The sequence below is a fragment of the Eschrichtius robustus genome, chromosome 1 (genome assembly GCF_028021215.1).
Source record: "Eschrichtius robustus isolate mEscRob2 chromosome 1, mEscRob2.pri, whole genome shotgun sequence".
In the NCBI taxonomy this organism is placed as follows: domain Eukaryota; kingdom Metazoa; phylum Chordata; class Mammalia; order Artiodactyla; family Eschrichtiidae; genus Eschrichtius; species Eschrichtius robustus.
The window spans coordinates 830,611-854,985 of record NC_090824.1 but is presented as its reverse complement, the minus strand read 5'-3'; the positions used below and the strand labels follow the sequence as shown (position 1 = coordinate 854,985).

The following is a 24,375-nucleotide window of genomic DNA, read 5'->3' as shown; positions in this document are numbered from 1 at the left end:
CACTTTCACGAGGAGGGGCGGCCGGGGCCGGCAGGTGGGCAGTGGCCTGGTGCCCACGGCAAACGTTGACAGTTGCGAGGGGAGAGTCTGTGTGAAGGCACTTGTCACAAGCTTCAATACTGCCGCCGTCCCGGGGAGAACAGAGCAGTCAGGAAGGGCACTTCTGAAAGCACAGTTGAGAGATCTCTGGAGTGAGTGCTCTGGGCAGGAGCAAGCGAGGACGGCGGACTGGAGCGCGGACGGACTGGCGAGCTGGCGAGGGTCTGCCCACGGGCCTCGGGCCATGCCGACCGCCACGGGCCCCACCAATGACCTCGAGCCCCACTGCAACCGCAGGTGCCACCAACAGCCATGGGCCACGCCGAACATCACAGGTCCCACTGAGAGCCACGGGTCCCGCTGTCAGCCTCGGGTGGTCCCACCGACAGCCATGGGTCCCACTGGCTCTTTGGCCTGGAGCCACTGAGAACCCCAAGTGAGGAATAAAGGAAGATTCTGTAAACAGTGCACCACCTCTGGGAACAAACGCTCAACGACTTGGTGAGAGCACAGACATCCTTGCTTTTCCCTGCCACACGGCGAGTGCGACACACAGAAACGTTACAAAAATAGCAACTATCCGAGAATACTCCGTTGTTTTCCGCCTGACAGTTATCCAATAATTTATACAAGGTTAAAGAAACATAGAAAATAAACATCTGCTTTTTGCTTTTGGTGTTTTTTTTTTTACACAAAATAAAGAAACTATGCACACGGCCTCGGCCTCCTGTGGTCCGGCGGGTGGCGTGGCACCCGGCGAGGGGTCCCGGGTCCCGGCCCAGCTGGCGGCCGCAGCCCTACTCCCGGACGGCACGGCACGTGGTGCTGAGGCTCCCGACGGCGCGGTTGTCCACCTTAGGGCCCGAGGCCCAGCGGGCCGGCCTCCCAGGCGAGCGGCCGGGGTCTTTGGTGAACTTGCGCGAGAGGAACTTCTCGGCCTCCGGGGAGTCGTGCTCGCCGCGGCCGGGCTCCTCGTCCTCCTCGTCCTCTCTGCCACCCGCCGGCCCGGGCAGCGCCTCCCCCGCCCCGCGCGGGGCCGGCGTGAAGTTCTTGCAGGGGAACAGCGGGTCCTTGGGGCCGCCCGGCCGCTCGATGGGGTTGCGGATGGGGTTGAGCGGGGCCCACTGGTTGTTGGCGCCCTCCTCCCGCGGCAGCCGGCTCCTCTCCCGCTCTTTCCTGCGCTTGCGGGTCCACCACACGCAGACGGCCACGCACGCCAGACACAGCACGCTGAACACGCCGCACAGCACCGACACCAGCAGACCTGGGGCGGGGCGCCGTGAGGGGACCGTCGGGCGAGGGTCCCCTGGCTCCCGGTGGTGGGCTGGGGAGGGGGTGCGTGGGGGGCTGGGGGCCCTTCACTGGCAGGTGCAGAGCAGCTGCAGCGTTTTGTGGATTGGACGGCCCCCCCGCAGGGCCGGGGAAATTCACAGCCCCTCCCCTCCAAGCCCCATGTGCCCGAAAAGATTCCCACAGGCCCAGGGGCCAGGAAGCGGCCCCCCTTCCCCCTTCCTCCTGCTCACCTGTGGAGGAGCTGCCCATGACGACCGTCTCCACCTTGACCTCGGTGACAGCCAGCAGCAGCGAGCTGTTCCCCCGTCGGGTGATGGCCGCCACGATGGCATGGGCCGCACTCTGGATCAGGCTGCTGTCGGGCAGGTCGCGGGCCGGGCTGAAGGACTGAGGCAGAGGACAGAGCTGAGGAGCAGCCCGCCCGCGTCCGGGGGCCTGTGACCCCCCCACCCCCCGTGGGACAGCGTGCCTGGCCCCGTGTGCGGCCCCAGGGCACACTGAGGTTCCCATCCAGGCCAGCGGCTCTCGGTCAGCGGCAAGGAGGGACGCGGGTGGCTGTGGTCCCACGAGCAGAGCCGTCCTGGAGCAGAGTGAAGGGCTTGGGAACCTGCGGCCCCAAGGCTTCCTGGAGGGAGGCTCATTGAAGGGGGGTCCTGGGCGGGGGATGCCCCAGGCTGGGCAGTTCATGGGAAGGTGGATGAGGCCTGGTCTGCACTTTCCCGGTCTGGACCCCCCTGCACCTGGGGCTGGGACGGCTGTCCCTGCGGGTAGGCTCCCAGCCCCAGCCAGCCACGCCTGGAGTCCAGAGGATGCCACAAACCCAGCGCTGGCCCCCGATGCCGGGGCTCCCCCAAGCCCTGCCGGCACCGTGCGGCCCTGCTGCCCAAACACCAGCACCCAGCCAGCACCCCGAGAAGCTGCTCTGCCCCTCCCCCCTCGTCTCTCCCCGCACACCCCCAGCCACAGCCTCCCCCGACCCCGTGGTGCCCATTTACGTCGGGTACCCACCTGGGCCCCAGAGCAGGGCCCCAAGGACACCCACTCAGCCGAGGGCCCGGGCGGGTGGCCAGGCCCTGACCACACATCCCAAGGCGGCCTGAGACCACGGGCACCCCTGCTGCCATAGACACCAGGAACACAGCACAGGCGAAGTAGGGGGCCAGGTGCAGCCAAGGCGGCAGAAAAATGAGGCTTCCACCCACAATCCCGCCCGCCCCGTCCCGTCGGGCAGGCCCTGGCCTTAGCGCCGCACCCAGGCCACAACTGACCCCCATGGTCCCGAGTCCGGGTCCCACATGAGGGCTCCCCATCCTGAGGCCCCGGGCTTACGAGCTTCCTCACTCCCCCCACCCGGGCCTCAAGGGATCCTCCAGCTATGCCCCGCTGCTGTCCACCCTGGCCCCTGAGCCCTCTCCTTCCGTCTCTGGGTGCTGCCTCTGTACCCCGACTCCTGCTGTCACCCGGGGCCTCCCACAGTTCTGCGGACCCCTGCCCAGAGTCCCAGCTGCACGCGTTGGCCCCGCGGAGCTGCACATTGCGCCCTGCCTGGCCCCTCCTGCCCCCCTCGCCGGGCTGACAGCACCCCTCCTGCAGGCCCACCCCAGCTCCGCCGGCCTCCAGCAAGGGCACGGGGAGTTGCCACAGCCCTAAGCTGCGCAACTGTGCCGGAGCGGACTCCTGGGTCTGTGGTCACCCCGTGTCCCCAAGTAAGTACCTGGGAGCCAGCCTGGCCTGGGCCCTCTGCCCCAGTCCCCGCCAGGCGCACGTGCAGAGGGGGACCCTGGAGAGGGGGGCGCTGAACAAGGGTGGCCGCCCCACCCGCCAGTACCCACCATAGCCACCTCCACGGCGCTGGCCTCCGAGGACGGCCGGTCACAGAGCAGCACGAGCAGGCGGTCCCGGGCCACCGCCCTCGTGGCGGGCAGAGCGCGGATGCCCGAGCAGACGGCGCCCACGGTGGTGCCCTGAGCAGAGACGGGCTGCGCGTGAGCACGGCCCGCGCGCGGGCCGAGGACCTGAGGGCGCTCACCCCAAGCCGGCACCTCGGGCAGGCGGTGGGACACGCCTTACAGCCTGTCTGGGGGAGCAGAGCAGGGGTGCGGGCGGGGCGGGGGGGTACCGGCTCCCACAGCAGGACACAGACCACCACCGTGGTCAGGGCTGGGTGGGGCCTCACCAGGAGCTCAGGCCAGAAGGACGTGAGGACAGGGACGCGGCCGGAGTGAGAAGCGCCCGCGGAGCTGTGGGCTGCCCCAGCCTCCCTGGAAGGCCACCTTCAGCCCAGGCCCCGGGACAACTGGAGGGACAGGCACCTCGGCCCAGGCTGGCCACTCCCCTGGGACCAACACTCCACCTCCTCCGACCGCACGCGGCCGGGCTCCCCAGCCTCCCTGACCCCGCCGGCGCCAGGCAGCCAGCAGGGGTCTCGGGCCATCCCGGTGGCCACTTGAGGAAGGATGCGGTGCCCAGTGGACGGCGCCGCTCACCTGGGGCACCTGGTCACGGTTGAAGTGCAGGGTGAGGCGAGCGCAGCTGTTGTCCAGGTGGCCGGAGCGCGGCCGGCAAGGGGTGCTGGGCAGCCAGGGCTCCTCCGCGCCACACTCCCCCCAGGCCATGCAGGGCGGCTGCAGGCACTGGCCCGGGGCCTTCTCCTGGCACTGCTGCCCAGGTGGGCACTGGGTGCTCAGGGTGTCAGGCCGGCCAGCCAGCAGGCAGGGCTTCCGGCCGCACCACACCTGGGCACACGTAGATGGGACCCGCAGACACACCGGCACCACGCGGGGGAAAAAGACACGGTCGGGTCAGCGAGTCCCAGGGCAGGGCAGGGCAGGGCAGGGCAGGGCAGACCCAGGTCTTCCGGAGCCTGGCTCACCCGTCCCCCTCCCCCAGCACCCTCACAGGGTGAGCAACAGGGTCATGGATGAATGATGGGGACCCCAGGCCCAAGGCACTGGGGCATCAGACCCAGCAGGGCAGTGCGGGGAGGCAAGGCTGGGAGGGAGGGCCGGGCAGGGCCGGCTGGAGAGGCTCTGGGGCAGGAGCCTCCTGCACCTTGCTGCAATCCCGGCGGCCGTCCAGGCAGCGGCAGCTGTTACAGTCCTCCACCCAGGAGCTCCCGTGAGGGAAGGGCACTCCCTGTGACCAGCAGGACCTCCCGAACACGATCACTGCAGAGAAGAGGAGAGGTGGGGGCAGCCGTGAAGGCCAGGTCTCGCCCTGCCCCCACCTGGCATGGCCCTCGCCCACTGTGTCCCCCCCACACCTACCCTCCTGGCACCGCGGGCCAGACCGGCCAGGAGGGCAACTGCAGCGGTAGCCGTTGATCTCGTCCACACACGTGGCCCCATAGGCGCAAGGTGAGGACTGGCACTCGTCAATGTCTACAGGGAAAGCGGGCGGGCTCAGCGGGCAGCAGGAAGGCGGCTGGGGCAGCATGGGAGGCCCTGGCGAGTGGGAGGAGCAGCCCCCGGCCAGCTTGGGCCTCGGGTTGCCCTGGGGGGCCCTCTGAGCTGGGCCTGGCGCCATCACTGTCACCAGCCCGAGGCTTCGATAAGCACCACCCCCATCTGCCTCTGGGACGGGGGAGGGGGGGGCCTCTGGGTACAAAGACCTCAAACCAAACTAGGGTCTACCCGCTTGCCGGGTGGCGGGGGACAGATAGAGGAAACTGCGGCTCAGACTGAGGTGGGAGCAGCTCCCAGGGCTGGGGTCCCACAGCCCTGCCCGCCCGGTGCCCCCGGCCCCTCACTGATGCGGCAGTCAGGGCCCGCGAAGCCCGGCGCACACTCGCAGCGGAACCAGTTGACGCCGTCCACGCAGACACCGCCGTTGTAGCTGCAGGGGAGAGGGCGGGTGTCAGGGGGCCCAGGACAGGCCGAGCTCCCCGGCCAGCCCGCCTCAGGGGCTGCCACTCACCAAGGCAGAGGATTGCAGTCGTTGGTATCTGTATTTGCGGAAAAAGAGGACAGTGGGCACGGCATCCACCCGCCTGGCACCCATCCGTGCCGAGTCTGGGGCACCCCAGGCATGCAGGGCGGGAGGATACCGAGCTCCCCGCCAGCCCACCGTGACCAGCCTGGAGGCGACTGGCGTAGGAGGGCGGGGCGCGCGAGCAGGACGCCCAGGCCACAGGGCGAGTGGTTGGCGGGCGACGGACAGAGGGCAGAACACAAGGGAGGGGGCTGGGCTGCGGAGCTCAGGGGGTGTTGGAGGTGGCACGGCAGATCTTGGAGTTCAACTGGACTTTGGTGGCCAAGTGCAAGGGGCAGGTCTGTGAGGCAGATTCGAGAGGGAGCAGGACCCGGAAGCTGGGGGAGAGAGGAGTGGGTCCCACCCCACACCCACGCCCACGCCCACGCCCACGGGCTCACTGTGTGTGCAGGTGCGGCCCTCCCAGCCATCCCGGCAGATACAGGAGAAGGAGTCCCCGCTGCCCACACAGGTGCCCCCATTCACGCAGGGGTTGGGCAGGCAGCTGCTGTTCTTGGCTGCAAGGGCGGAGGAGGAGAGGAAGGAGAAGGAGAGGAAGGAGGAGAAGGAGGGGGGCTTTCATCTGGGCTGGGCAGACCGGGGGCTCCACCCCACGCCTCCAACCCAGACAGCAAGGGGCAGACACGGCCAGCGTGCCCTCGGGGCTCCTCACCGACGGTGCAGGTGCTGCCCTCCCAGCCCGGGGGGCAGGCGCAGCGGAAGGTATCGCCACTGTCGTAGCACGTGCCACCGTTGCTGCAGGTGTAGGCGTCACACTGGAACTCACCTGCGGGCACACGGCCGCTCAGGGGGCGCCCGGAGCAGTGGGCGGCATCCCGGCGGGCAGCCCCCAGCGCAGCAGGGGCTCGCGGGCACTCACGCGAGTGGCAGGTCTTGCCCTTCCAACCATCGTCACACGCGCAGTAGAAGTCGTTGACCAGGTCGTAGCAACGGCCGCGGCTGTGGCAGGGATCGGGAAGGCAGTCGTTGGGATCTGGGGGTGAGGACGCCGGTCAGCGGGGGGTCACCGGCGCTCAGGGAGGGCTGCGGGGGGAGGAGGCGCCGGAGCTGGGCCAGGGAGAGACAGAGGGGGTGGGGAGGGAGAGCGTGTGCCCCTCCGCCACACACACACAGGCACCGCTTCCGGTCACCAGCTCGCCACGTGGAGCCGGTGACCACGTGGGGCTGCTGGGGCTGAGGTGTCCGCTGACAGGCCACGTGGGGCCCGAGGGAGGGGCAGCACGGCCCACTCACTGGTGTCACAGAGCTCGCCCTCCCAGCCGCTGGGGCAGAAGCAGCGGAAGGCGTCCACCTCGTCGATGCAGGTACCCCCGTTGCGGCACGGCTGGCCAAGGCAGTCGTCGATGTCTGCAGGAGGCGGGCGTGAGCCAGGTCCCCAGGCCTCCCGGCCCCCGCCCGGCCCCCAGTCCACAGCCACTCACTCTCGTGGCAGTAGGTGCCTGTGAAGCCGCTGTCACAGACACAGGAAAAGTTGCCCCTGGGCTGGCTGACGCAGTGTCCATGGGGGCCACACACGCCGGAGGGGGCCACGCGGGCCACCCTGGTCCCGGCCTCGAACCCGCAGCCATCGACCACTGCCACAGAGATGGGAGGGGTCAGCCCCACCTCTGCAGGCCCCGCCCCCTCATCCTACCCCACCCCTTCAGGCCCCGCCCACACTGCAGGCACCTCTGCAAGCCCCGCCAGGGCACGGCGCCCGGGGCTCAGAGCAGTTCTTGCCGCCCATGTCCTCGGGGCACGCGCAGTAGTAGTCGCCCTCCAGGTTGTAGCAGCGGGCCCCGTCCCCGCAGGGGCTTGGCTGGCAGAAGTCAATGTGCACCTGGGGAGGGGGGCATCCGTGAGAGCCCAGGCCCTACTGCTGGTGCTGGACGACGAGCCAGGCCTCTCTCGTGTCCATACAGGGTACCCCCAAGATCCAGGCCCCATCCGGACTAGACACCCAGGCCTCTGCAGCCAGAGCCTGCAGGAACGCCCAACCCAGACTGCCCAGGCCCCTCAGCTGGACGGAAACACCTGCGGGGGCCAGGCCCCTCCCACCACCCTCGCCTCCAGGGCAGCCCTCTTCCGCTGCATCCGGCCTTCGCCCCTCCTACCGGCAGGAAGGCCAGCTATTGGCCCCCCTCCCCAGCCACCAGGGCCGCCCTCAGCCCTGTCCATGGGTCCTTCCCAGAAGCATCACCGCCAGGCTCCAGACCCGCCCCTTGCACCCCTGCAGCCCCACTACTCTCCCCTGCAATGACCAGGGCGGGTCAGAGGGCGATGGGTGCGTGAGCCTCTCCTCAGACCCGCGTGTGGCACCCCCACCCCACCCTAGGGCCCCTCTTTCAGGGGCCCATGTGCCCCGCCCCGTCAAAGCCGCCTGCCCTCCAGCCACAGTGGGAATCAGACAGACAGGGCTTGGGGCAGCCAGCTGACCTGCCAGGGCTCCCGGCCCACCCCGCCAGGAGGGGCTCGTCCTGACAAGCAGTGACCCTGCGACCCTCCTCTGCCCCTGCCCAGCCAGGCAGCCCGGACTCTCTGCAGGGCCGACACCCACTGTGGCCCCTCCTGGCCACTCGGACGGGCCACCCGGGGCAGCGGCTGGAGGAGAGGGGAGGCAGGCAGCACGCGCAGGCCTCACCTCGCAGAGCGGCCCCGAGAAGCCCTGGGGGCAGTGGCAGCGGAAACCGTCGACCAGGTCCTCGCAGAGGCCGACGTGGCAGGGGCTGCTGGCACATTCATCCAGCTGGCGCTCACAGTGCCGGCCCCCGAAGCCCCGTGGGCACACGCACTGGTAGCCGTTCACCAGGTCCTGGGGGGAGTGGGGGGAGTGGGGGGTGAACCTCCCGCAGCCGCCCCCACAGGCGGCTCCCCCCGACGCTCCCCCAACGTGCGCGCACGGCACGGGGCCAGCCCTCACCTTGCAGGTGCCGCCGTGCTGACACTGGCCCCCACAGTCGTTGACGTCTGCGGGCAGAGACGCGGGTCACGGCTGGGTCCCCCTCTCCCCCAGCCCTGCCCGCCTGCGGCCCGCCCACCCATACTGACTGATGTGGCAGTTGGCGCCCTTCCAGCCCGGGATGCAATCACAGTAATAGCCACCAATCAGGTTTTTGCAAGAAAAAGCATTAAGGCACGGCTTCCCTTCGCACTCATTGGCGTCTGTGAACGAGACAAGGGCAGCGATGGGGCCCGGGCCCCACCTGCCCCGGCGCCCGCAGCAGCAGCGCATGCCCAGTGCACAGCCCATGCACACACGCGCCCCGCGGGCCCCTTACCCAGCTGGCAGGTGGCCCCCCCCCACTGCTCGGGACAGATGCACTCGAAGCCGTCCACCTGGTCCACGCAGGTGCCCCCTGCCGCACACGGGTTGGAGGTGCACTCGTCAATGTCTGCACAGGGTCAGAGGGAGAGGTGTGGGGTGGGAAGGAGGGACACGGGCCTGGCTCTTCCTGTCACCCCTCCCCTGACCACAGCCACCCACGTGGACGCGGCCACTCCACCCCCACCCTCCAGACCCCTCAGATGCCAGGCTGAGTGCCCCAGACGCACTGGAGTGGGCACTCACCAAGCGCACAGGTGGGCCCGCTCCAGCCGGATGGGCAGTGGCACTCGAAGCCTGAGGGCACCTCGTGGCAAGAGCCCCCGTTGGCACACGGGTTCGAGGCGCAGGCATGCTCGGCTGTGTTGAGAACCACAGGGAGTAGGTGTGGCGGCCCAGGCCCCCTCCTTCCTCCCCAAGCCCCCAAGGCCCCGAGGTGGGAGTGGGGGGTGCCTGCCGCACAGAAGGCCAGAGAGGTGGGCCCCGCCGGCTCCCGGCCCCGACGTACCCCGCTCGCAGTTCTTGCCCGAGTAGCCGTCGGGACAGGCACAGCGGTACTGGTCGGGCTCCGCGTTGATGCACGTGCCCCCGTTGGTACAGGGGTGGTGGCTGCCGCAGTAGTTCAGGTCTGGGGGCAGGGGTGGGCGCTCAGGGAGCAGACCGAGACCCTCGCTCCCTACCTCCCCGAGGCGCCGAGCTGGGGCCTCGCCACCCGCCCCTCGCCCGCCAGGCGCACCTTTGTTGCAGAGCAGGCCGCCCCAGTTGGTCTCGCAGCTACACTGCCAGGGCTCAACACAGCTGCCGTGCACGCAGCCCGGGTACGGGACGCACTCGTCACAGAACCTCCCCTGCCAGCCGTAGCTGCACCTGGGGAAGGCCGAGGGCCGTGAGGCCACGTGCGTGACAGCGGACCCCAGGAGCTCTGGCCGCTCCCAGGGTGGCTTGGGGACACGGGCGCAGAGTCACATGGGCCGCCCGGGGCCGGCAGCCTCAGCCTTTGAACGGGAACGGGCCCCGGGCCAGGCGGGGGTGACGGTCCCGCCAGCCAGCCCGCACCGTCACGGGCGCTCCCGGCCGCTGGCCTCGCACGGTTGGCCGCAGCTGTCCAGTCACTCCTCCCGGAGCTATTTTGGGACTCACCCCAAGCAGGGCCCCGAGAGCCAGCGCCAGGCAAGGAAGGCGCTGCCGGGACCCCACGAATGAGAGGGCCAGGTGCTGCCAGGCCTGGGCAGGCCAGCGGGGCATCAGGAAAGGACTCCTGGCCCGGCTCCGGCCGGTAACCTTGGGCACAGCACGTGACCTCACCTGTGACTCAAGGGCAGTAACTTCTCTCTCCACAAGGCCCAACCACGGGCGCATCTCACAGATGGGGACACTGAGGCCCACAGGCTGCCCCAGTCCAGCCCTGAGAGAAGCCAGATTCAGGGCAGTTCTTGAGCCAGAGGAGTCACCGCTCCCTGGCAAACAGCCTCAAAAGGCCTCTTGGCTCCAAGGCCATGACCCCGAGGCCTGGCCCTGCCTAAGCTGTGGGCCAACGTCCTCTCTGGGAAGTCCTTCAGGAGGAAGGGCAGAAAGACGCCCAGGCCATCAGCGAGGGCCCGGAGCTCAGCCAGCCGGGGGCACTGCTCTTGGGGGAGAGAGACCAGCACCCTGTGCTGGACGCCCCAGGGCCCGGCGGGCTGCCCTTCAGGCCCTGGACGTGACCCCCAGGGGACCCTCCCTAGAACTTCGTCCCGCAGGATGGAGTGACGTCCGTGCCATCACCCACCACGTGGATTTATTTTTGGAAAAGGAAAGAGCCACGGCCCTTCCCGGGCCGCCCCCGAGTCCCACGGCACCCAGAAGGGACGCTGGCCACCTCAGCCAGTGCAGGACAGGGAAACCAAGGCCGGTGAGAAGGGGCTCCTCCAGCCCCCGTACCCAGGGAGGCGGGGGGGGGGGGCGGTGTGTGTGCCGGCCTGGGCCGCTCGCCCCCACCCACCACCCTCCCTCCAGAGGACCCCGGCCAGGGAGCACGAGGGTGCCTCGGGCGTGCTCTCGGCCCTGGGTGGGGCAGCCCTCTCCAGGCCCCCCCCACCCCAGCTTTCCTGGCCCCAGAAGCCCAGGGAGGAGACGGCAGGAAGGCACGGCCATCTCCGCAGCATCCGGTGGGGGTTTGTCCTGCGCTGAAACCTGAGCCCTGAGCTACGGGCGGCAGCTGGGCCTCACCCGCAGGCCAGGGAGAGAGGCGGCTAGGGCTCACCTAGAGCCTCCGTCCCGAGAGTCCCGAGAGTCCCGCGCCGCACCCCAGCCCCTCCGCACCTTCCTGCACAGCCCACACTGCAGTGGAGGGCGGGCGGGCCCTCCCCTCCCCTCCCCTCCCCTCCCCTCCCCTCCCCTCCCACCCTCCTCCCACCCGGCTGCTCCATCGCCGGCCACCCAGGGCCCTTAGCAGGGCCCCAGGACTGCGCTGCCCACGGGGCCGGGCCAGGGTGTGCGGGGCTGAGACCCAGCCCCACTGTGCTCAGGACCCAGGTGGGGACCTGTCTGCCCGGAGTCCCAGGGCTCATGCCCACCACACAGGTCACAGGGCAGGGCTTCAGGGGAGGGCCCTGGCCAGGGCAGAGAGCGGTCCCACACCCAGTCTCCCACCCAGGATCTGGTTCCTGGAGGTGCCTGTCCCTCAAGACATGAACCCGCCCTGGGCCAGGCCCCCAGGTGCCCTCTCACCGGCGCTGTGCTCCCCACGCCACTTGGAGACCCACTCAACTTGTCTGAAACCTGGCAGAGTGAGTGGCCGGGTGGGTGCAGCCCCAGCCCCCCGCCTGTCCCTGGGCAGCCTGCCCGCCTCCCTGCCCTGGGCCTGGCGGGACTGCTCCACATGCCACTTGCCAGGCCGAAGCCACCACAGGACGAGCAGAGGGTCACCCTCCCATCCCGTCCCGGCCCCCGGCTCCCAAACACTGCCCTCCCTGTCCAAACTCAACGGGGGAGTGACTAAATTTCTCTGCTTAGCGCCCTTATCTGAAAAACACAGCTGAGAGCAAACCCACCCCGCAGAGGGGGTCCTGGGACGAGTGAGACCCAAGGCTGGGGCAGAGGCCTCACTCACTGCACCTGCTCACCTCCCTGCCAACGTGCAGGCCCCTCCCAGGGGCTCGCCCCTGAGCGTCCACCTGGCCCCCCAGGCCCAGCTCCCGGGCCATCCTCGTGCACCCCCGGCGCCCACCCTTGCTCACACACCCTAGAGAGCCCTGCTCTAAGCCCTCCCAGCTCCAAACCCTGGCCCCGCCCCTCCAGCTGTCCCAACCCCCCACCGTCTCCGCTCACTACCTGGCAGAACTACTCCTTCCTTCCCACAGCCGCCTGACCCTGCCCAAGCCGGCAACTCTACCTTCCCCCCAATCAAGGTCTCCGATGGCCTCCACTGTCTGCACGAGGCTGCGGGGACCCCTCGCTCTCTGGCTCCCTCTGACCCCCGGCCAACCCTGTGTCACTGCCCGGTTCCCTCTGACTCGTGGCGGTGGCCTCTGCCAGTTCCTCATCGTACAGTCACCAGCAGGAGGCTGGAACTGGCTCCTGGACCTCTTCTCCTCTCCAACTGCCCCCCGTCGGCTGTCAGCACCGCCCGTGTGCCTCAGGGGCCCACCCGTGTCTCGGGCCAGGCCTCTCTCCGCAAACCCAGGGCAGGGCACCTCTACATCACCTGCTGCTCTCACCCCTGCCTGCTGCGCCTGAGCCCATCCCTGTGTCCAGCGGCACAGGATATAGAAGGCTTGGGGTCCTCCCCGATCCCCCACTCTTCCACTCCAGGACGTCTGCAGGACCTGCCCACCCTTCCATCTCCCACTGGACCGTCACCATCACACACCCCCTCCCCAGCCTGACTCCTCCCACACAGCAGCTGCTCTGGTCCTTCCATCCCACCTCACTCAGCTCCAAACTCTGCAGCAGCCCCCCCTTCTTTTCTAGGTCCCCCCCACACACTCACCACCCTCCCCCTGTCCTCCACCCAAGAGCACAAGCCACTGTGCCCTCTGCACCTCCTATGCTGCAGACACCTGCCCTCGGGTGGCTCTCTGCCTCCCAGACTCTGCCCCTTGTGTAAGACCGTCCCAACCAAGTTACGTGAAACGGCCCTGGCCGCCCCCCTCCCCAGGCCCCCACCACCCACCACCTTGTCCTCGTGGGGCTATCGCTGTCGGGCACGCCCAGGCTCTGAGGCCGCGTGCGTCCCTGCGCCGATTATAAGCTGCGTGGGAGCAGGGCCCGTGTCCCCACTCACTGCGGCCCCAACACCCAGCTCCCCAGCGCCGCGTACACAGCAGGCGCTCAGCCAAATCCTGCTGAGGGAGCAAGCGTGCCTGGAGAGCAAAGAAGGGGCAGGCGCCCGGCACTCACCTGCACTCCCCAGGCACGGAGCACCCCCCGTGGAGCAGGTTACATCCTTGTTTACACACGGCTGCAGAGAGAGAGATCAGAGAGGCGCCGCTGCTGCCAGCCATGCACGGGCCCCCACAGCCCGGAGGCAGACACGGGGTGGGGGGGCCTCCAGGTGGCGCCCCGCACAGCCCCCCGCATGGTACTCCTGTGGCCCTCCGCGTGGCACTCCCGCGGCCCTCCGCGTGGTACTCCCGTGGCCCCCTGCGTGGTGCTCCCGCGGCCCTCCGCGTGGTGCTCCCGCGGCCCTCCGCGTGGTACTCCCATGGCCCCCCGTGTGGTACTCCTGCGGCCCCTCCGTGTGGCACTCCTGCGGCCCCTCTGCGTGGCCCCGCGCAGCCCACTCACCCTCCTTGCACTCCTTGCCCATCCAGCCGTCCATGCAGGCCTTGTTGCCGTACTGGTCGCAGGTGTAGTGGCCGAAGAAGTCGTTGCGGGGCCGGCAGAACTTGTTGCAGGTGGCGCTGTAATAGTTCTCGTCGCAGCGCACACGAATCTTCAGCTCCAGGTGTGCCACGTGGCCGCTGAAATGCAGGCTCTTCCAGCGGTCCTCCGGGTTGATCATGCCCGCGTGTGACACCCGCTCGATCAGCAGTTCCTCTTGGGGGGGGCGGCAGAGTCAGCCGGCGCAGCCGCCCCATCCCCCTCGGAGGCGCACAGCCCACGAAACCACGCGGCCAGCGGCCTCAGGCCACAGAGCCGGGACAGCAGGGCCACCGCAGGAGGTGCGGGGCTAGAGGGGCCTCCTGCTCCCCAAACGCAGGCGGGGCCGGCAGGGCTGGGCGGGGGCTTCCCCGCCTGCGCCCCGCAGCCCGCGGCCCTGCTCCTACCGGCACCCCCAGCGGGCACCACGCCCACCCCTCGCCGCTGGTCGTCGCTGGCCACCCTCCCGCCCCTGCTCCGGGACCCCCTCTCTCTGAGGGCCTTCCCGGCAGCAACCGCACCGCTCACTACCGCCCCCTCTGAAAACAAGCCTCTCTCGGCCCCGAGGAGGCACAGATCCAGCGAGCCGATGGCTGGGCCTCCCTTCAAACCAAGCTGCCGCGTGGGTGGAAGCGCCCCAATCTGGCAAGCACAGGCACAGGGCTCGTGGTACGTCTCCCTACGCGTTGCGTTCGTAACCAGTTTGGGGAAGTCTGCGATAAGAGGCTAAGGATCCCGTGCACCACCCCACCCTCGAGCTACAGGGAAGGCCAGGCCCCTCCCAGAAGCGTCTCTCCCTGCGCCGACCCATCGCCGACCCATCGCCGCCCGCCCAGCCCCGCTGACCGCCGCTTCCAGCCCAGCCCCTCTGCGTCCCCACAGCATTGTCACCTGTGGGACCCAGGGGCTCGGTCTGCCTTGGCATCCAACTGCCCGCGTGACACTGCCCCCAAACGCAGCGCGTCCAGACTGTGTTCCGGCCCGTCCGCACGACGGCTTCTCGGCCCTGTGGCTGCTCGGGCCACCCCTACCTGCTCTCACCACGTCCAACCCATCAGCAAGCCCCGTGCCTTGACCTTCAGAGCGACCGGAGCCCCTCTCACCCCGCAGGCTGCTCCTGGCCCCAGCACCCCCAACCGCCACCTGGGTTCACACAGCGGCCTCCTCGCCCCTCTCCACGCCGGCCCCGCAGCCCGCCATCCACGCAGCAGCCGGAGCGACCCGCTCCAGGGAAAAGCCAGCCACGAAACCTCCGCGACCCGACCCCGGCCTCGCTGACCTAATCGCTGCCTCCACCCTGCCACGAGGGCCCCGTGCTACTCTCCGAACACATCGGGCTCACTCCTGCCTCAGGGCCTCGGCACTCACTGCTCCTGCCGCGCGTGCAAATGCTCTTCCTTGTCTGTCCACGGAAAACCTCTCTGCCCTACCACCACAGGGCCCCGCAGACGCCGTGCAAGGTCGGCCAGCCACCAGGTGAGCCTGCGGGGGAGGGCCGCCAAGCCCCACATTCCAGGGCAGATGGGCAGAGAGGGGCTCAGAAAGCCAGAGAGAGCTCTCGGCAGCAACCCACTCCGCTGTGCTGCTGACCCGGCCTCAAAAGAACAGGCTTGGGTTTGGGCATCAGCAGGAGGCTACAGGAGCACTGGGGAGGCCCAGGTGCGGGCCCTGGGCCCTGGGCCCTGGGCCCTCGGCGAGGACACGTGCCCATCAGAACAACATAGGCGAAGCTGAGACTGGGGAGGAGGGCAATGCACGCGCAGCTCAGCAAATCACAAGTGTGGCAGAGCTTCCTGGCAGCCAGAGCAAAAAGGGAAACAGCGCAAAGACCCTCAGGGCAGAGGCAGCTTTCCTGCCACGTGGGCCTTTGTCCCCAGCAGGCAAAGGACCAGGAACCCGACTATGTGCACCTCCGTGAACCAGGGGGTCAGCCTCCCGGTGCCCTGAGGAAGGCCTTGCAGGCAGTGATCCACCCAGCCGGGGCTAACTCACCGTCCGGGGTGGTGCCATTGTCCCAGTCCCAGGCCTCCACGATGAGGGTGAAGGAGCGCTGCGGACACAGGGAGGGGCCCGTCAGGTACCCGAGGCCCCGGCCCAACCCTCCCCGCCCCGTGCCTCGGCCACACCCCCACGTCACCCCTCGGCTATGAGGAGGGGTCTCCTCAGCAGACCCCAGATGACCCCCTGGAGGAGGGAGGCTGCCCCTCCAGGTCGCGAAGGCGCGGGGGGCGTGAGCTCGCGGCTCCTGCAGCCCCGTGGCCCACCGGCCAGCCCGACTGGCTTGGGTCAGGACGGAGAGAAGGGAGAGTGACCCAGACGGAGCAGCGGGCAGAAGGCGGGCACAGCTGGAGCAGCTGCAGGCAGGGGGCCCGGGGGCCCGGGACCAGAGGGGGTTGAGTGGGAGCCCCCTCGGCAGCTCACGGGGGCCCAACCCCCCGTGGGCAACAGGAGGTCCCACCCCCAGCCTGCCCGGGAGGGATGATGCCCTGTCACCAGGGCACGGGACGGCAGGGGCAGGCCCACCCCCCACCCCCCGGGACACAGTGAACGTCTGCCCCACTAGCCCGCCTCACCCGAGACCAGGAAAGCGGCCCCTGCTGCACAGATGGGGAAACTGAGGCCCAGGGACTGCCCAAGGCAGCCTCAGCCTATGCTCTCTCCCCCTCCCTGCCCCCAAGACCATCCGGCCCTCGGGCGCCTGGCAGATGATGGGGTGACATCACCGAGCAGCCCCAGGACACCGCCGCCCCGCCTGCCATGAAGACAGCCAGTCACTCCCAGGCACAAGCTCGCGCCTCGCCTCACCCCCCCACCCCCGCCCAGCTCTTCCCCGCCCGGGACCCTCCGTGGCTCCCCCCTCCACGCTGCTCGGCCCCCTCTTCGGACCAGCCACGAAAGTGCTGACTACCACCCACCCAGCCCTAGCCCCACCCGGGCGGGGGGCTCACAGGACAGGGCCACCTCTGGGACCACGGGCTGGCCGGCTTGCTGCCCAAGGGCTACTGCCCTGGGGAGGCCAGACTCCTCCCCACCCTCGGCACCCCCATCTCCCAGCTCCTGCAGGCTGGTTTCTTCGCCCCTGCAGCCGCCTGCCGGCACCCCACCCCACTCAGACCTGGCTCTGCCGTCCCCCACATCCAATCACATCCAGCTCCCTGTGGGCTGCCTGCCACATCCAGTCACACCCACAGCCCCTGGACACGCAAGCGTGGTCCACCCTCGGGGACCCTCCTCTCGTCCCCTACCCCGTGCCTCCAGCTGCCCTTCCTCTTCCCGCCCCTCCCACGACACAGCCTCAGGGCCCAGAACACACGTGCCCACCCTCAACTTCGCTCAGCTCACCTACGCCGCTGCCCCTGCCCTGAGCCCAGCCCCCCAGCAGCTGCCTCCCAGACACCCCTGGATGACCCGCAAGAGCTCATGCTCACAGCCGCCACCCTAGGACCCACACCCACCCACGAAGCATGAGCAGGAAGCGGGGAACCATCCTCCATCCTTCTAGAACCCCGCCCCCCGCCCCCATGGAGCTGTCCCCAGGCTCTCAATCCCACCTCTTGAGTCTCCCTGAAACCCATTCCCTCAATCCTGCCACCGCCCTCTGCCAGGCCATCAGGATCCGTGCCCAGGCTGCCCATCCCCACCAAAGGGGCTCCCGGCAGACACTGGGGCCTCCACACCCCCGTCCACGCCCTCAATGACCCCCAGGGCTCTGTCCATATGTCCCCCACTGCTCAGCCTTCTTGGGGCTCCCCGTGGCGTGCGCCCTCCTCCCAGGTACCCAGCACGCCCACCCTGCCCCTGGGCCTTTGCACACACAGCTCCATCCCTCTGCCTGGAATGCCTCCCTCAGGCCAGCCTTCCCCTGGCCATTCCCACTCCTGGTGACAGCTGGAGCGCCCAGCTCCTCCCCAGGCCGCACTCACTCGTCCATCCATCCGTCCATTCATCCATCCATCCATCCATCCATCCGTCCATCCATCCATCCGTCCGTCCGTCCGTCCATCCATCCATCCATCTATCCATCCGTCCATCCATCCGTCCGTCCGTCCGAGTGTGCACCAGGCACAGCTCAGCCACCGGGAACCGGAACCTCTGCCCCGGCGGACGGGTGAGTCAGCGGGGCACGGAGCTGCTGTTCTAAAAGGGGGTCAGGGCAGGCCGCGGAGAGGGTGTCTCTGCGCTTGAGGCTGCAGAGTACGGGAAGAAGCACCCCGAGCAGGAGCCACGTGGCAGGGCCTCGGGCTGGAAGAGCAGGGATGTGGGGACAGGGGACTCAGAGTCAGACCGCGGGGCTGCCAGCCCCTGTGCCAGTTCTGGTGCTAACGCTTTGCAGCAAAGTGGGTGGCTGCCAGGTGGAGGAACGCCCCAGGCCGGGCTGCCCATCCCACGGGGCGCTCACCCTTTGGGGCAGCCGGAGTCCACCTCCCCACACCTGAGCTTCGGGGAGTAGGGAGCGCCTCCTGGCTCCCAGGAAACCCCACGCCAGCCACTCAGGTAGGATTACCACCACCTTCGCCAGAGCCCAGGGCTCCGGTTACCTGCTCCCGCGGGGACGTGTGCTGCCCGCCCACCCGCAAGGGACCCACCGCCCGCCAGCTGGGTTCTCTACACCTGGACGGCAGGAAGTCATCCAGAGAGAACCTGAGCCGGTGGGTGGGGCGGCACCAGTGCTGGGCCTCCACCTCTCTCCTCCTCCCGACTGGCCTCTAGGACTCAGTTTCCCTTCTGCAAACGGCAACCTTTCATTCCAGTGCTGCTGCCTCGCAGGCCACGGGCCCGGCAGGGCTTTGTCAACCCCAGATCCCTACAGAACAGGGAAAAGGCAACGGGCCTGGACGGGAGGCCTCGAAGGGCGCCCTGTCATCCCAGGGACCGGGCTGGGGGTTGGGTGCCTGGGCAGGGTCAATGACAGCTAGGGGCCGGGGGCGGGTTCCCTAGTAAGCGGGCAGAGGAACACCCCTGGCCAGGCACAGTTGGGCCACCAGCCTGCCCAACCTTGAGAGGCCCACCCAGCCGGCTGACCTTAGTCCCTGAAGACCCAGCCACACCTCTTCCAGAAAGCCCGCCCTGACCTACCCGCACCAGAATCCCAGCCCGACCACGGCCTTCTTCCTGGCCCACCCCCAAGGCCAGGTCCAAACCCTTTGTCTGACCCCCCAGAAAGGATGATGGGGCGGCCGCCCAAAAACATGGAAATGGCACAGGGCAGACATGGGGCCGGATGTACCACACCCCACGGCCCAGGGCACCCCAGGCCAAGAAGGCCTAGCACAGACCCTGGACCCACTGCCCTGGTCCACGGGCTCCACCCTGGTTCCTCCCCCACAGCACCCTGCATCAGCGCCCGGCCCCCCAACGGAGCAGAGCTTGATGCCGGCGCCAGGAGCTCTAAGCACAGATACGTTTCCTGAAACCCGAGCTTTAGAAAGGCCCAAGCCTCTGCCTCCATTGTCACCCGACAGGGAGGGGAGGGGGCCGCCTCCCCTCAAGGCGCTGGGCCCTGGCGCCCCGGCAGGAGGAGCAGACCGCCAGCCTCCCCACAAGAGAAGCCAGACGCCCACACTCCGCACCAGGGACCAGCCAGGGCCTTGCCTGGGCGTGCCCCTCCCACCCCACTGCGGGCCGGCAGCCCATGGTCTCCCGACACCTCATCACACGCACGTTGCGGGACTGCAAAGCCCACAGTCAAGGTCGACCCTGGTCACACCAGGCTCACGGTAGCCTGGGGGATGAGGACCCCGGTGCACCTGGGGTCTGGGGGGATGCGGACCCTGGCTCAGGCCTGAGGATTAGAGATGCCTGTCTCCACCGAGAAGCCCCTCATCGGCCCAGCCTGCCCTCATCCAGACATCACCCCTGAGAGGATCCCTGAAAGCCACAACTCCTCCACGGAGCCCCCGCCCAAAGCCTCCAGCAAGCTCTTCCTCGCCACGCTGCAGCCTTGCTCCCCAACCCACCTCTCAAGGCCCAGGAACAAAGCCCCAGCCCGTATCCAAGCGCTCCGCTGGCCGGTGCAGCCCTCCCGGTGTCCCCACCCTGCTGCCCCAGTGTCAAAGCCTTGACCAAGACCCCTGACGTACGAGGCAGGTGACGGGGCATGGGGCAGGTGCAGCCTGCCGAGCCCCACCTGAGCAGGACCCCAAGGCCCCGGTGGGAAGGTATGGACAGGAAGGGGGCAGAGAAGGCCCTGGGAGCAGTGCGGGGAAGGGGCCAGGGTCCACGTTAGCCCCCCACCCCAGTCCCCAGCTCCCTGGGGCTCGGGAGCACACGGAGGGTGGTGCCACACACCACCCAGGGCAGCCTAGGCGCTCCCAGGCGCAGGCCTTGGCCTGGCCCACCCTGGGATGGGGGCTCGTGCTGCTGACAAGCCCCCTTGGCGGTTGGACGTGGGGGGGGGCTGGGCCCCCTGTTCACATCCCGGCAGACCTCCCCCTTGGGTGTGCATGTCCCCGACTGGCCCAAGTCCCCCCCGCCCACCCCTGAGCGCATCACAGCCCCCGCAAGGGACTCCGGCCTTCTACTGGGCAGCCAGCGAGGAAGGGGGGAGACTAGACCAGCCGGAAGGCCAGGCTGGGCACTGAGCCCTGAAGCCCTGTCCCCCCCTCACAAGACCACACGGTTGCACCACGCGGCCAGGTCCCAGGACCTGCTCTGGCCCACGATCTCAGGTTGGCTACACCGCCAGAAACGGGATCAGGCCCAGGCCCACCTCAGTTCTCCTCACGACTCCAGCTTGGCCTTCACGAGCGGCCACACCCCATCCGTGCCACCATACACAGCAACCCCCTCAAACCCACAGGGCTCGCGCCGGGAGAGGGGCCCTCGACCTGTGGGCCAGGTCCTGGGGTCCCAGGTACCAGGACGTAAACCAAGTAGGCGGGTGTGGCCTGCAACTCGGCAGCAGGCCCCCTCACTCAGGGCCCCCGACGCCACCCAGCCCCCCCAACACCCCCGATGGCCACCCACCACAGCCAGGCAGAACTCACGCGTGTGCACGTGTACACACATGTGACCAAACATGGCCTCCACCCTGCTAGCTACGGGCCAGGCACTGGGGCCGACAGGGCATCACCTACCTCCTGGGGGGACCAGCGGGACGCATGCGGACATCCATGCGGCGGGATCAGGAGAGAAGGGGCAGGCCTCACACCCAGGCGGACCCCACCTCCCTCACCTCCAAGACCCTGGACACGCCCCTCTCCAGAAAGCTAAGCCCGACACCAACCTGAAACCACAGGCGGCAGACAGCCCAGGTGCCCTGACCAGGCCTGGGGCAGCGGCGGAGGGGGGCGTTCGGGACTGGCTGAGGGTCACTGGGGTAGGTGCAGCGCCCAGACCAGCTGCTGGTCCTCCCCCTCCAGGGGCCCGGGCCAGGTGCAGAGGGCGGGTCCCACACCCGTGCACCCCCAGCCACCTTCAAGGCCCTGCTCACACCCCTACTCCAGGGTCCTGAACGGGAGCCCGCCCACCTGAAGCCCCGAGGCAAGGCCCGGCCCCCTCCTCGGTCCCCAGGGCACCAGACACAGTCCTTGCTTTCTCCGGTCAGGGTCAAGGGCCCTAGTGGGCACACTGGGCTCCAAACTCACCCCAGCTCATGGGATGGAGTTGGACTTGCAGCAGGCAGAGGCAGTGTGGCCCCAGGGCTGCTGCTGGCCGAGCGGAAATACCAGTGCGTTGGCATCGCCGCACCAGCTGCAGGCCTGGCAGCCAGGCCACACTACCGGCAGGGAGGAGACGACAAGAGCGGCCCCCCCCAGCACACGGCTACCCCCCCAGCCTCACCCCCGCCCAGAGGGTGGGCCACCTGCTCCCTCCGAGAGGACCCAGCTGGGAGCAGGAGGAAGGGAGGCGAGCTGGCCCGGGACCTGGTGCCCAGCCTGCAGGCTCCTACCTGGGGAGACCAGGGCCTGCCCCGTCCCGTTCCACCCCCGGCCGGCCAGCGGGGCCGAGCGCCTGAGGGACACGCGTTGGCCCGCCACATTCCTCCAGGCCTCCCTGCCCCCACGCCCACTGCTGCCAACTCGAGCCGAAAACACATCCTCAGGTAGCAATTTCAAACCGTGCTGGCTCCGGCCCAAGTGCAGATGACAGGCTGCGGGCCCTGCTCAGACCTGCCTGCCGCGCCGCTGCGGGGGCGAGGGGGCTGGGCTCATCCCGCGCCCGGGGCCTCCCAGGCCGCCCCTGCCGTTTCCACCCCAGGGACACATTCCCCACCCGAGGCCCCGGGGTCAAGGGAGACCCCAGAGGCCAACCAGGTATGTAGGGGCAGGGCTGTGGCCCCAGGGGGCTGTAGCCCGGGGTCAGGAAGGAGGTAAATAGGGTAGGGGAGGCCCCCGGCCCAGGCTGAGGAGAAGGTGCCAGCACAGGGCCCAGAGCCGGGTCGGGGAGGAGGGCATCGGGCCCAACTTCAGCCAGCCCGGCCTCAACCCCCCGTCTCTTCCAGGACTGAGACATCAGGCGGACATATTCCTGTTGGCTCCCGCTGGCTGGTCTAGCCAGAGGTCCTTAGTCAGAAAGACAGCCCCTCAGTCGGAGCCTGGCATCCTGCCTACAGCCAAGCCCACCGCAGCTACAGGGACCTGCTCCTGCACACCGAGGCCCCGCTTTACAGGGTCCTCTCTCATCCCCGCCCCCACCCAGTTCCATGCATGCAGCACAGACACCTGGAAGGGCCGGGGCCCGGTGGCTTCAGGCCACATCAGGCAGCAGGAGGCCTTGACCTGCCCAACCACAGCTCCCTGCAGCCCACGGAGATGAACCACATCCCTACCAGCATTCTCAGGCCCAAGGCTCCTGCCTGACAGGCCAGCCCCAAGCCCCCTCCCAAAAAAGAATAAAACCAAAAACCCCAGACTGTGAGGTATAAGGAACCTGACAGAGAACCACTGCACCAGGGCCCACTGAACCTTCCCCCCGGGTCTGGGCCAGAGGCAAAGGCTGCCACCAACACACGTGCCCGAAGTCCGCTGGGACCCAGGTCCCACGGCGCCCGCCAGAGCTGCCCCCCCCCGACCCCCGCCCCCGGGCACCCAGGAAACTGCAGGGCGGGCGCTGGCTGGCCGAGGGCCCGGGCGGCTCCGCCGGGGCCTGCCCCAGACCAGCCCCAGCACGCGCGGCGCACATGCCTCCGCGGCCTGCCCGGGCCCGAGGCGCCTGGCCGCGCCTCCCCACCCAGACAGACACGCGCAAGGCGACGCAGGCACACGCCGCGGGCCGCCGTGCACGCGGGCCGAGGCCACCCCTTCCCGCCGCGACCCCCGCGCGCCCACGTGGCCGGGCGCGGACCCGGCCCCACGGAGCAGGCGCCCGGGGTCCGCACGTCGCGCGGCGCCCCCTGCCGGCCCCACCCGCCGGGTCCGGGCGCGCGCGGCTCGCACGCACGGCCGGAGCCGCAGGTGCCGGGAGGCCGAGGGGCCGAGGGGCGGCGGGCAGGGCGGGGCCGGGGGCCGGGCGCCGAGGGAGGGGAGGGCTGGGGGAGGAGGGGGGGGGGCGCACGTACCGGCCAGGCGAACTGGAAGGGGATGACGACGAGGCCCGGGTCCTGGTCGCCTCCGGCCCGGGCCCGGGCCCGCGCCCGGTCCCCCGCGGCGCCCGCCGGCGGCAGGTAGAAGGAGTTGCCGCCCAGCACGGGCGTGGCGCCGTGGCCGTAGCTGCAGGGCCCCGTGGGCGTCACCTTGGCCTGGTACTCCTTGAGGCACACGCGCACGTACGTGTCGCACTCGTCGTGGCCGCAGCCCCCCGCGCGCGTCGTCCGGCCGTCGCCGTCACAGCAGGCGCCGCTCAGCAGCTCCCCGTTCACGTTCCGCAGCGCGCTCAGCTGCAGCTCGAAATAGCCCATGGGCCGCGCCGCCTAAAAATAAGGCAGAGGGAGAGCGCAGGGAAGCGCGGGCCGGGGTCGCGAGCCGGGGCGCCCCGCCCCCACCCGCCACGCAGCCTCGAGGGCTTCCGAACCGCGGCGCCCGCAGGCGGTGCCGCCGGCCCCGAGGGACGGCCCGGTGCGCCCCGTCCGCGCCCCCCGCTCACCTGCACGCAGAGCGCCAACAGCAGCAGCAGCTGCCGGGGCAGGCGCCCCCGGCCCCGCGCCCGCATCGCCTCCTCGACCCCGCCCGCCGGCCCGCCGCCGCCGCCGCGCCCTGCGCGCCCGGCCCCGGCCTCCCAGTGCCCGCCCGCCCGCCTGCCCGCCCTCCGAACGCCGGCGGCAGCGGCAGCGGCAGCGGCAGACGAGGCGGCGGCGGGCGGGGTCGAGGCGGCGCCGCGCGGGCCCGGGCGGCGGGCGCGCTGGGGCTGCGGTCGCGCGGGGGCGGCGACGCTCGGGCTCGCAGGCTGCCACGCTCCGGCCCGACCCGGCTCCCTCGCGGCGGCGGCGGCGGCGGCGGCGGCGGCGGCGGCGGCGGCGGCGGCGGCGGCGGCGGCGGCGGCGGCGGCGGCGGCGGCGGGTCCCGGCCTCGGCTCTGCGCGCCCGCGCTCCCGGCGCCCGCAGCCAACAAGTTCGGGACGAGACTGACAGCTCGCTCGCCCATTCGTCACCCGCGTACCTGCATATGCATGAGGGGGCGGGGCCGCGCCGCGGGGTGGGGCTCGGGGTGGGGGGTGCCGGGGGCGCCCAGGATTTAAAGGCGGCGGAGGACTCCTCCTGCCAGCGCCTGTACCCGGCGCACGTTTCCCGGCGCCCTCGGGCGGCGGGGCGGCGGGGTGGCGGTGGCGGATCCACTAAAGCCTCCGCCGAGCCGGGAGAGCGGGGCCGGGCGCCGCAAAGCGGCTTCCCCTCGCCCGAGCCCCGCCGGGTGTCAGGAGCCAGGGGGTGGGGCGCCCCCTGAGGTCACCGCCGTGGTCCCCTCCTATCGGTGCGCCGCCGCCGCGCTGCTCGCGGTCCCAAAGGAGATGCCTCCTGCACAAATCAGGGCTCGGCC

General features: G+C 69.8%; 1 protein-coding gene across 1 annotated transcript; it reads right to left on the bottom strand.

Annotated features, from left to right (window-relative positions):
- JAG2 (jagged canonical Notch ligand 2) lies at window positions 1-23,565 on the bottom strand. The gene is made up of 26 exons (XM_068546172.1): window positions 23,489-23,565; window positions 22,965-23,315; window positions 15,458-15,515; window positions 13,391-13,642; window positions 13,004-13,064; window positions 9,360-9,490; window positions 9,132-9,251; window positions 8,870-8,983; window positions 8,580-8,693; window positions 8,350-8,463; window positions 8,222-8,268; window positions 7,943-8,113; window positions 6,991-7,141; window positions 6,744-6,896; window positions 6,556-6,669; window positions 6,182-6,295; window positions 5,975-6,088; window positions 5,703-5,819; window positions 5,248-5,275; window positions 5,081-5,166; window positions 4,599-4,712; window positions 4,384-4,499; window positions 3,819-4,067; window positions 3,165-3,296; window positions 1,563-1,719; window positions 1-1,303 (listed from the first exon to the last, which is right to left on the bottom strand). The coding sequence occupies exons 1-26, from the start codon at window positions 23,552-23,554 to the stop codon at window positions 837-839; spliced, it is 3,711 nt and encodes a 1,236-aa protein (XP_068402273.1). The 5' UTR covers window positions 23,555-23,565; the 3' UTR covers window positions 1-836.
- Between the last annotated feature and the right edge of the window lie 810 nt (window positions 23,566-24,375).